The sequence below is a fragment of the Doryrhamphus excisus genome, chromosome 4, assembly GCF_030265055.1.
Source record: "Doryrhamphus excisus isolate RoL2022-K1 chromosome 4, RoL_Dexc_1.0, whole genome shotgun sequence".
Classification (NCBI taxonomy): domain Eukaryota; kingdom Metazoa; phylum Chordata; class Actinopteri; order Syngnathiformes; family Syngnathidae; genus Doryrhamphus; species Doryrhamphus excisus.
The window spans coordinates 408,035-420,726 of record NC_080469.1 but is presented as its reverse complement, the minus strand read 5'-3'; the positions used below and the strand labels follow the sequence as shown (position 1 = coordinate 420,726).

General features: G+C 41.0%; 1 protein-coding gene across 2 annotated transcripts in view; it reads right to left on the bottom strand.

The window, feature by feature from the left end:
- Positions 1-2,879: 2,879 nt before the first annotated feature.
- Positions 2,880-12,692, bottom strand: part of adgrd2 (adhesion G protein-coupled receptor D2) — a 34,998-nt gene continuing 25,185 nt past the window's right edge. Inside the window, exons 20-25 of one of the 2 annotated variants that reach the window (XM_058070832.1) lie at positions 9,633-9,674; positions 9,477-9,530; positions 8,548-8,695; positions 8,285-8,348; positions 7,513-7,543; positions 2,880-5,901 (exon numbers count right to left, since the gene is read on the bottom strand). In XM_058070832.1, the coding sequence (XP_057926815.1) occupies positions 5,746-5,901; positions 7,513-7,543; positions 8,285-8,348; positions 8,548-8,695; positions 9,477-9,530; positions 9,633-9,674 (495 nt within the window). In that variant the 3' untranslated portion in view covers positions 2,880-5,745. The remainder of the gene's footprint in view (positions 5,902-7,512; positions 7,544-8,284; positions 8,349-8,547; positions 8,696-9,476; positions 9,531-9,632; positions 9,675-12,692) is intronic. The other variant, XM_058070833.1, reaches the window with a different exon arrangement.

The window sequence follows — 12,692 nt, the reverse complement described above, 5'->3', positions numbered from 1 at the left end:
TATATAATGGAGTCACTTTTTTCCTACAAATGCATCATGAAAACATGACATTTTGATATTTGAACTTTTCTTGATGGGGTCGCCTTATTCCAAAATGGATTCACTTATTTTCTTACTTAAAATGTATAACATGAAAAAAAAATTGTTTTTTGACATGTTTGCAAATTTATATTCGTCACGTTCACCTTTTATTAAAAAGTACTTTTTGTTCTTTATTGCCTTTTTACAAATCTATACTTTTCATTTTCACTTTTTGTTGAGGTGCAGCCTCATACCAAAAAATAGATTCACTTATTTTTGGGCCCTCACAATTCATCATAACAACATTAAAAAGTACTTTTTTTTTTTAACCTTTTTACAAATTTATTGTTTTCACTTTCACTATTTTCGATGGAATTGACCAACTTTATGTTTTCCCTCAAAATTAATAATGACATCACGACAACGTTTTTCCAAATTTATTGAAAAAAAATCCCAAAAATGGGCTTCTCGGTCACCTTCATGACTTAACCTTTTAAACCACAGGACCACCGTGGTGGGGATGCTGCTTTGTTTCTGCCAATATCAATAAACACATGTCCATGTCATTTGAGGCACGTCAGCTAAACGTAAGTCACTTTATAAAAACAGACAACAGTTCAAAGCGAAGCATTTAAATGGACAACTTTTGAAAACAAGCGAGCAGTCAGAGACCAAAATATGTCATGAATAATTTCATAAAACAAAAGACTAATGTGAGTCACTTAGTCGAGCATTAAGAGTTCAAGGATACAGTATAGAGACTAAATAGCAACGCCAACCCGTACCCAGTTGCAAAAATCCAGTGGAATCTTGGTTAGCATACGCCCGACGTAGCGTGTTTATTGGCTCTAAATGTTGCCTCAGTTTGCATCCTATTGGCTTACTAATACATGGAAGCGGGAAGTGGAAGTCAGGTCCATTGTCCATCTGTGATGTCATCAGTGGTTGACTGTAGTTCTTTTTTAACTAACACAGTTACACCACAAGTGTCATAAATGTTAGCAACCTGATTGTTGCCAAAGACAAATCTTTCCTATCAAAATGCTGGCACTTATTTTCCATTTTTCTTTGTAAGATGTTTGCACACATGAAAAAAACCTAAATCAGGTGTCCTTATGGGGTGTTGTGTGTAGATTTTTGAGGAATAAATATTTGAATCCATTATGGAGTAACGCTGTGACATGACAAAAGCTGCAAATACCTTCCTGATGAGCTGTGCATTTGAATTTCATACAGAAAACCGAGTCACACATTTTACCAAATAAATGTTTACAGTTAAGATTGCCACTATTTTTGGTAACATACTGTTTTTGTGAAGCCAGTATTAGCCAACCAGCTTGTTGTTCATCATCAGTACGAATGTCAGCAATGTGGCGTAACGCTGCTTCAAGGCTGTTTCCTTCCTGCAGACGATGACGCAAATTCAATGAACCGCTAATGACTTTTTCAACTCTCGCTGCTACACTACAACACTTGGGTGTTTGGGCTTTAATGTAAATGCCAAATCTGAAGAGGGTATGTTTCTCTCAGCTCCTTAGTATGCACAAAAGACCAGACGCTAATTTAACTTTTCCACTCATTATTCCGTCGTATGTTTATAGTTAAGGGTCATGTTTATACTTATATTATTAAACTTGTGTTGTACGGCATTGGGAAAATGCTTTCAAAGACGTTGTGATGATATGTAGTATTCTACAACGGTCACTGGGTGTCAGTAATGTTACTGTAATGCTGTGTGAGACACAAGCACCAGACTTGTTCTCCAGAAAACAGGCTTTTATTGCAGGTTTGAATGATCTCTGGCACAATAGTCCCTAACAGCGGGTACTGTTGAGTACTGTTGAGTACTGCTGAGTTGGTAACCCACGTCACCCATCCTGAATGCCCGACGTCAGTTCCTGTCCACCTCCTCACTCAGCTCCCCGAGCACCAGGACACATTTACAGCAACACACATGAACACTTCGGGTCTTAGGGTTTACTGTACTATTTTCCCTTACTGTCATTTCCTGTCATTACTGCTGTCTAGTGACCAGAATACTACATATCGCTTGCATTCCAATGTTTTGATGAATAGGCCATAGTCTACCACGAAACAGCTGCCATTTATTCATGGATTCATTTCTGAAAACCTGCAATCTTAAAGGAGTGATAATGAAATCAAACTGCGGTATTACACGGGACGACTGTACTAACATGTCACTATATTGATGAACAGAGGCACTGGAACACACGTAAGCTATGGTTGCATTTCTGAGCTTCTAATTGGTCCAAGTCTGCATAACAACAAGAAACTCTTCTGCTGTGGATGGGATGAGGGAAATATGCATTTTTGAATATATGTGTGGACATGAAGACGTGGTGAAGGCCTGCTGCCATTAATGCCTAAATATTTGATGGCGTATCACATGTTTGTCCAGCCACGTCTTTCTCATTAAACTCGTGTATTGAGCAGCGATGACAATGTATAAACTCTGAAACAAATCCTTCTTGTAACATTGTGGCCGAAATAACACAATGTGAAAAATGTCAAGATATCGTAGACAATCGCTCAGTCTGCCTTAACACACACACACACACACACACACACACACAGACACACACATCTGAATGTCCCTGCTGAGACGGTTGTGTGTTACATGGTGTATATTTATGTTGTGATGTGACAAAATGACAATTGATTGAAACTCAAAAAAGCTGTTTGTTCAGGTCCCTCTGCTACTGTTGGTGATATTGCTTTGGTTATTTGGTTATTTCTTTTTTTGGTTTCTTTTCCTTGCGGGTTGACAAGTCTGTCCCGAATGTGTTTTTTTTTCTTGCCAAAAGAGACAATGACCCAAGCATTTTGTTTTGTTGCAATATTTTATTGTAATAGCATCACACCAATAAAAGTTGCTGAAATAAAGCTGCATCGCCATGTTGGCTATCTTACTTTTAACAGTAGCCGTGATTATGTACAACACATGACCTTAATATAAATACTTGTGTCAGTACACTTCCAACATAAGTACACTGTGTACTAGGGATGAGCGAGTACGCCGCTATCCGCATCTGGATCTGTTCACCCATCTAAATGATCTGGATTTGTATCTGTACTCGGAGTGGGTGGAGTCATTGATGATGAATAATGATGGATGGAACAGATCAGATCTTCTGTCTGCTGTGGAGATTAAGATTAAGATTTGCATTTATTCGTCCCTCAGTGGGGAAATTTGTAAAGACACGGACATAACAGGGAAATTACTATCTCAGTCTTTACCTGCTTCTTATTTTCTTACTTTTAAAATGTGAACTGGAACCACTTGAGTCAGTCGGTCTCCCATCCATTTCTGGTCCCATAATGGTTTTTTTTCACACACTCAGGAACCGAGTGTACACAGCATACTTATTGAAGTGCACTGACAATTTGGAGACACATAAGTTCAAACAAAGAGCAAACTAGACATTTTTTACATGAGTAACTAAAACACGGCTAGATCAGACGACATCGAGCAAATACGTCTATTTATGTACGTGGCAACCTTTAGACAACATGGAAAGGTTCATGTCAGGTCATGAGTGATGGAACATTGAACAACCTGAATAACGGAGATAGGCTTGGTGGAGATGATGGGATGATTTGTCCCAGTTTCTCTTTCCAACATTTACATTTTCTTACACACGCATGGACAAAGAAAATCCAAGGTTGTTTAATAAACTACTTCCTAATGACAAATCCTACACTTTCTATACGCTTCCCAACAAGGCATTGCAGATGCTTCTGGCCTTCAGGATGAGGCTGACTGCACAGCACTGGTGACATCATATTTCTTAAATGTACCAAAAATGATTCTTGTTCTGTACTTATTTCAGATATTTTACCTTGCTGAGACTTCTTCTTTGTGTACTTTGACTACAGACTAAAGAAAGACCGACAAAAATGATTGCAAAGAGCATGAAGAATGACAAATATATGAGAAGAGTCGCAGGAACGTCGAGGAACCTGCAAGATGTCTGTCTACTATTTTGTCAGGAAAAATACCATCTTAAAATCTGCTCAATACAATAATAATACTGTTCAAAACTGTAAGAGTTTTGACACCCTTGACTGGAACATCCATTTCTGTTTTCCATGCCAGTAAAGCAGGGGTGCTCAAACAAGCCAGGCCTGCATACAAATACACGTTAGTACATTTTGTACTTTAAGTACGCTAAAACCAATTAAAAAAGGCAATTGTGTGGTTATAAATTCCATAAATAAAAAGGTTTATGGGGAGAGAATAATCTCATTTGCTTTGATGCAGTCGTTATCCACATTTTAAAACCATCTGAGAAATGGAAAGATTTGACATTTTGCAGTGTTGGATCTGAAGGAGGTTCTAAGAAGATGAAACGGGACATTTTTGAGAAAGCATATTGTGCTCGGCAGATAATGAAAAGTTTAAGACTACAGATTTTAAAAGCCAAAATGTGGATTCAATGTCATTTTCTGTCAGGTATTCACACTCTGGTGGTCTCTTGGTGGCAAAGGCAGAATAGCTTGTTGGGCTGCGTCTTCAAAGGTCCTGATGGTCATGGAACAAAACGTCAAGCGGTAGCCCCCCCAAATGATCAAATGATCCAGTTGGTCGCTGTCAAGACACGGGACCATCCTCACAGAAAAAAACTCTTCAAAGGCCTCGTCTCCTTCAAGGCCACAAAACTGCCCTTTTGGAATTGACAAAGAGCACCAAATGTGGGACATTGAAAGATGGACGCTAGTTTTAATCTCGTAGAAGAAAATACGTAACCTTGATGGTCCCGACGGCCTCCAGCGTTACTGGCATGACAAGGAGATGTTGAAAACCAGAGATGTTTTCTACACGCCACAGTGAAGGGGGCGCAATCCTGATCTGGGGTGTAAAATGGAGGGGCATCTCTGTGTGGAGTTTGCATGTCCTCCCCGGGTTTTCTTTGGTTACTCCGGTTTCCTCCCCCGTTCCAAAAACATGCTAGGTTAATTAGCCACTCCAAATTGTCCATAGGTATGAATGTGAGTGGGAATGGTTGTCCCAGACAGCTGGGATAGGCTCCAGCACCCCCGCGACCCTCGTGAGGATAAGCGGTAGAAAATGAATGAATGAAAAATGGAGCTACATGTTGTGCAGGGGCGTCTATGTGGCTATGTTGCAGGGGGCATCCCCCAAGACTGAGTGGCCTCGTTCTGTGTGGTTTTTCAACACTGGAGTTCACAATGTTGGCCTTCTTCCATCGAAACAACCTCACTCAACACCAGCATCAAACGTGCTAAAGCCCATTTTTGAGGTGATCCACAAGAATGGCGCAGCGAGTCATTACTGATTCAGGTGTTATATATTATATAGCATATTTAGCTTTAATGGTTGTTTGCAATACATTGCTTACTCAAAACATTTCTTCCTTTGCATTTTGAAGCCGTGCTTAGAAACTCCTTAAGATCCAAATATTCCCACAACCTCTGAACTGGAGGTATCTACTCCATAGGCCCCGTGTTTTAGGTTATAGATTAAGTAGTGTAATAAGTGATATGTATTTATTTTACTTTTCTAATAAATAAAAGATGAGATGCGGGCTCCCGGCATGCACTTTGGACACCCCTGCAGTAAAAGCACACAATGAAAAAAAGCGAGTCATTATTCATACGCGTAATACGCATGAAGGTTTGTGTGAAGGTTTGGCTCTACGCGTATCCAAATAGCGACGGTGGAAGCAAAGGTTCAACCATTCTTCAATGTGACTTTGGTCTCCACCAGCGGCATGCGTGAGTGTTTGTGTACGTTTGTGTATGTTTGTGTTTGTGTACACTCCCAACTGTGTGATCAGGTGTGATGCAAAAGCGCCAAGTACCGGGCATCAGGACGGACTCCATTTGCGGTTCAGCAACCTGCGGTGAAACACAGAGAAGGTCATTAGCTGCGGCCACATTAGAACATGATGCTTCCCTATTGCGAGCTTGCAAGTGCGTTAGCATACAAAAGACAAATTAAGAAGGGAGGCCAAGTGAAAGCAGAGTGAGAGCGAGAGCAGGTGTTGGAGTGGTTAATGGCTAACGCTGTGAATAGCCAGACACGACCATTGCCGAGAAAGGGAATGAACTTCTTCTTTGTCTCATCAGTCGACAATGCACACCCACGGCCACTCCAACGTCATCCAGCAGACGCTTTTCACAGACGCTGAAACATTGAATGAAGCAATTTCAAACTTTGTTCTTGCCGCTGATTGCTATTGGACACCATTTAACTCCCTGCGCCATCTGTTGCTGCAAAATCACAACAGCAAAATACACGCTGACACTTTTCACACGCAAGCCTTTTTGGTTCATTATTCACATGACAAGCTGTACTCATGTTTATTTTCTTTAACGAAAAACAACACATGAACGAATTTCAAAATCAATGTTACATTACGTTTCTTCTACTTTGGTTTGGTCATTTCTTGTAACATAAATTACATTCCAATTATTTCTAATCACTCCTTTACTTCACAAGTACTACTAATCGTATAATTACTGTGCCGCTAGCGAATCACTGAGGAAACGGTAGCTCTTTCTTGGTAATGGTAATGGTAATGGTAATGGTAATGGTAATGGTAATGGTAATGGTAATGATAATGGTAATGGTAATGGTAATGCTAATGGTAATGGTAATGGTAATGGTAATGGTAATGGTTTAATTTCATTTGAACATGCATCAGATTCCAATTGAGTGCATCCCATAATCAGTTCCCAGTTCCACATGTCCAAAAGGAGTAGGAAGAAGCAAAGCTTATTAAATCCTACCCCTCCATCTGGTACTTTTACAATCACTAACTCTTACATTTGTTCACTTCCTGCTTTCCATAATACAGTTTAAGGGTTTTTTTTTTGTTTGTTTTTTTTCTTCAATAATGCACGTCGTAGTGAAGTACTGGGTGATATGAGCATCCAATGCCATAATGTGTACCATAGTGCGTGTCAATATAGTGATATATATAGCACATCATGACTGGTTCAAGACTCTTCATCCTTGTATTTAGCAAACATCAACTGCTTGTATTGTTTCTTGAATTGGCTCATCGTTGTGCATCGTTTGATTTCCTTACTCAATCCATTCTTTGACAGGAACCAATCAGGGTGACTGGGTGTCACACAGCAACCCAACACTCAAAAGGTAGCTAAGAAATGTACAAGAAACAATTTTAAATAAGTACCAGTTTAAAATAAACAACAAAAACTATTTGAACTTCTTCCAATACTGCATTTCCACAAAAAGGACTCCATAGACGGAACTCGAAACTGAAACCAGCGAAACGCAACAACATGGACAGCAGTTAAGCATACAAGCGGAGTGAAGAGTCAAATTGTATGCTGGATGACATTTTTTTTTCCATCGCCAATCAGGGTGACGTCATGATATTTGGATTTATATGATTCGGTTTTCCCAAATTCACTGTTTATTAGCATGAAACATTTGACGCTAAATGTTACGATAAACAATGAAAGGGGTAAACGTTGTACCTGATTGCTTGAATGCTGTGAGCTGCACCACCTGTTTCATGCAAAAGAGGAGAAGAAGAAGCAGCATTTAACCAGTGTGTCTAACATAATAATAATAATAATAATAATAAATAATGCGATGTTAATAGAAACACACTGTGACTCTTACTGCGTTCCTAATGTTTCTAGTGTATTTATGTTAGTAAAATCAAGAGGTTGAAAATTGAGGGATTTATGAATTATGAACTGTAATTAATTTAACTCATTAAGCTTTTTAAATCTAGCCCAAAAAATTCTCAATTGCCTCACCATGACACAATTTCATTTAAATTATTTACTGTATTGTGGCAGATCAAAATACTGATACACTGTATAACACAGTGAGGATAAGCGGCATAGAAAACGAATGTCTGTACAAAGTCATGTACATTCTGCTGTCTTTGAGACGAGGCCCAAGTGCTGCCTGTTTCCACCACCAGGGGGGAATATTTATGTGTTCTTTTGCCAAATACTTAATAAAAAACTACTTTTTAATCACTTAAATCCTGGTTTTCAAATTGATTAATCATGATGGGAAGGGCTACCGGTTCTACACTTCTGCAATTTGCCTTTAACTCTACGTATGTTATTATGAATAATTCATGATATTCATCTACCCTACTGCAATGCTTATGAAGCAAGCAGTTAGCAACATAAACAAATGCACAGCAACGTGCAGAGGTTCCACTGTATATACAGTACATGTACACACACATACACACGCATATAAGTAAATATACGGTATATACAGTACCTTACCTGGTTTCCTGTTGAGGGCTTAAATGCAAAACCCACAAATCCCTCTTTTCGGAAACTCTCTGAAATAAAAGAAGAAAAGTTGATTGAGTTACCTCCCTTATTTGGCTATTTCATACTGGGAATATGTTACAATGTTACAATACTGTTACAATGCCAAGATGGCAGTCTGGTTAAATGGCTTCATTATGTTTGCATCTGCAGTTTAGCTCGGGGTCAAACTCAACGCCGACGGAGAATGACGAAGCGAAGGGAACCTACCGTTCTTGATGACCAGTGAAGTACAAATGGAACTGGGGGGTCCGGACGTCTCACTGGTCTCGGGGCTGGAGGGGGTCGGTGGGCTATGGTCCCAGGATGTTTTCGGAGCTCTTTGAGATGGTGTGAAGGTTGTTGGCTGAGAACAGTTCTGTCGCAGTAGCGGAATGAAACAAGAAGAACTGTCACGATCCGCAAGCTCGCCTGTGTGACAGTTTAGTTGGTTTCTACTTCTATGCCTTGGTTCCTGTTTCGTGCTCTTGTTTTGGTAGCGTTTCCTGTTTTGTCTGCCTGCTTTGCTTTTCCCTTATCACTCGCACCTGTTGCTAATTGTGTTCCCCTCCTATTTAGTTCAGGTGCGTGCTCCCTAGTTTGTTGCTGCATTGTTTGTTGTAGCTCCCCACGCTACTCCAACCGTCTTCGCTCGTTTACGGCTGCTGTATATCATTTCTGTATTTATTAAAATAGACTTTTGATCGGCACTTGGATCTCCTGCTCTCTGCATCTTGGGGTCGTGTCGCAATGCCGAAGCCAAGACGTGACAAGAACAGTGAAGTAAGAAACTTTGCAGTTCAAATTCGGAGGGCAGCCATGCTGAGGAAAGACGAAAGGAACGTGGTCCAGGGTCCTAAAGCTTCTGTGACATTTGGTGTAGGTGTACGGGAATTAATTGTCATTATTAAAATCGTGGGAGCAACCAAAGTCCTAAAGGTTGTAACACAATGGGGTGGGAAGAGCTGGGAGCCCACACAGTCCTCATCCTCATGGACCCATCCCGGGGCAGATCCCACTACATCCTAGAGACTCAACCCGTCCCCAGGTACAGAATGAAGGCCCCAGCCGCTGAGCCCCTCATATAAAAGTACAGCAAACGAAGCTGCCATTTCCTCACCCACCCACCAAGACCAAGCGCTTGCTTTTGAATGACTTACTGTGAAAGATAAGGCCTTCCTCTTTTCTTTCATCCTCTTTATGGCATTCCTCACCTAAATGATAAACGCTCTTTTAAATCACAAGCTGGCAACACTTCAAGTAAATCTCATTCTGTTGCCGTGACTGACATTGATAGGAACTAAATGTCATCTTACCTCACTGTTGTAAACAGCATAAACCAGGAAAATATACAGGCCCTGTGGAAAATACATACACGCATCAGCAAGTACATCTACACATTTTTTACCAAAGTACATTCATAGTACAGTACTCCTTTCGCACCATTCATTCATTTTCTACCGCTTATCCGCACTGGGGTCACAGGGGTGCTGGAGCCTATCCCAGCTGTCTTGGGGCGAGAGGCGGGGTCCACCCTGGACTGGTGGCCAGCCAATCACAGGACACATATAGACAAACAACCATTCACACTCACATTCATACCTATGGACAATTTGGAGTGGCTAATTAACCTAGCATGTTTTTGGAATGTGGGAGGAAACCGGAGTACCCGGAGAAAACCCACGCATGCACGGGGAGAACATGCTAACTCCACACAGAGACGGCCGAGGGTGGAATCGAACACAGGTCTCCCAGCTGTGCGTCCTCTTTTGCACCACACTTACTTGAAATATCTTTGCACTACAAAGTACAGTCATCTCGTCTATGCTTGTGGCTGCTGGTGGAAGCTTCTGGGTCAAGAGTTTGCACGTTCTTGTAGGACCTTTTAATTTTCCATCGGGGTTATTTACATATCTATTAGATCTTATAAAGATGACACCAAGAAACATATGTCTCATCTAATGAATGCAGCCTATCAAGGCCGTACTCCCCTGCACGCTGCTCCGCAGCATCAGGCTGTACACCTTCGCCTCGTTATGCAACGAGTACTACAACTTCGTATTTCTATTGCATAACAATTTCTCCTCAGCAGTCTTTCATTCTAATTTTGTTTCTAGGCTGCACTGCTTTCAGTCGTGCTTACATTACATTACGTATCTTACATTGTTTTGTCTAATCAGATTTCAGCTTCTATGTGTTGCTGAGTCAGTAGACTCGTTTATAGGAGGACTTTTTCTCTTTCCGAATGGAATCTTTCCGAATCACCTTTCCGAAAGCAATGGAGTACATGGAAAGGAATACTCCAATCGCGTGTCTATTTTCAAGAGTGGACGGACGAAAAACTTGCAAATATGGAGTTATTCCAACAAGTGAAAGAAAAACTCGAGGAAGTCGGTATGACGTGATGTTAGATAGATAGACTCCCTTTATTGTCATTGCACAAAAACACAGTAGTGAAATTGCCAACGAAATGTCGTTGCCTGGCTCCCATATAATAACAGACACAAAAGAAGATAAGTAATAATAAATAATAATAATAATAATAATAATGTGGAGAATAAATAGATAGAATAGACACCAAATATGAACAACATAATGTAAAGTGCAGCGTGAACAGTAAATTGCCCAAATAATTTAAATAATTAAAATAAATAATAATAATGTAAGTAAGGTAGAGGGGCTTATTTGGCATTGAGCAGTCTGATGGCCAGGGGGAAGTAGCTGTCTCTGAACCTGGTCGTCCTACAGTGGATGCTGCAGAGCCTTCTCGGTGTTTACGTTGTACTGGGCATGCCCCATTGACTATTCTGGTTGATTATATTGTAGACCCGAGATTGGAATATTCCTTTCCATGGATACCATTGTTGTCGGAAAGTCATTCAGAAAGATAAAAAACTCGTCATGTAAACGTGGCTATTGGGTAATATGTTAACTAGTCTCTCTTCACGCCCTTTGATTGGCCAGTTGATTGGCCAGTTGATTGGCCAGTTGATTGGCCAGTTGATTGGCCAGTTACACACAGCGACCGCCTCCGCAGCCGCCAAGTCTGTTTGTGTACTTCTTTATATTCGGTATATTTTCAAAAACGTGTGCTAAATTTGGGGCTCGTGGTGAGCACAGCCTCAATGCAGATTTGGGAGCACGCAGACATGAGTTGCACTTTCAGTGAAGCAGGAACCTTTGCTGCATGCAGGCCAGCAGTCCCATGCGGACCCTATGTTGTCAGATGGAAACACGATACTGGATTGTCGATGGAAAGACACTACAGGAAACACTCTGAAGTACACGCTGTCCCACTCATTTGCTAAAAATACGTTTTTTGGTTTGTATGCATTGTAATGCCGTTCCGTATTCCCGTGCGCCGTACGTCGTGTCATGTAAATTGTGGTGCAATCCTCCCGAGAGGCTTGCTGGCGAAGAGCACCTCAACCTGCAGTGTGTGTGCCGTGTAAACCAGGGATGTCCAAAGTGTGGCCAATGGGCCATTTGTGGACCAGATTTTTCTTCATGGGCCTGTGCTGATTTGAGCCCCACCCACTTCCGGTTCATGCCCCGCCCATTTCGGAGCACATTACACCACTACTACTGAAAGTTAAGAGTGTCGTTCTTGGAGTGTGTAGCTTGTCTTCTCAAGAGTGAAACTGGCATGCTCTACCAAAGATTTGGTTTCACAAATTAGAACCTTGTTTTGTATATCGTTAGCACACAATTGGCCTATGACTCCTTTTTGGTCCAAAAAAGACATTTGAATAAATAAATAAGTAAAAATAGATAGCATCATCCTCCTACCGACACGGGAATGAACTTCTACTGTTTCACTACGTGTGCTGTGCTGGACACACGCAGTAAATCTAAATTAACAAGCAGCTCTCTGGGGTCACCCAGGGGCTAGCCGTTTTTGATTAATTAAAGATTTGAGAGGAGGGTGGAAAGAGCAAAGAGGAGCAAAGATGGAGACAGATTGGGCGGAATGAATAAGCCTTTCTTAAAATACCCTGTGGAAATAAAACAGAGATGACTGAGGGGAAGGAAATAGCAGCTATGAAATCAGGGGAGGAGAGGTAAGACCTGACTGGAGTCTCCCACACGTGCACACACGTGCACACACGTGCACACACTGCATGCACACATTATTGTAGCCATGCACCATCCTCTGAGGATGTTATCATGGTCAAATTCAATTTCATTGCTTTCAAAGAAGGCTCCACTCATGAGTTCTAAATGTAATTACAGTAATCCCTCATCACTGTACACTTTGGATTTCATAGCTTCAATCTCAGATGTTGTACATCTTGTATAATGACAATAAAGGCCATTCCATTCCATTCTGTCATGGTTATACATAGCCATGGATAAATCAGGCAGTTTTGTGGTGA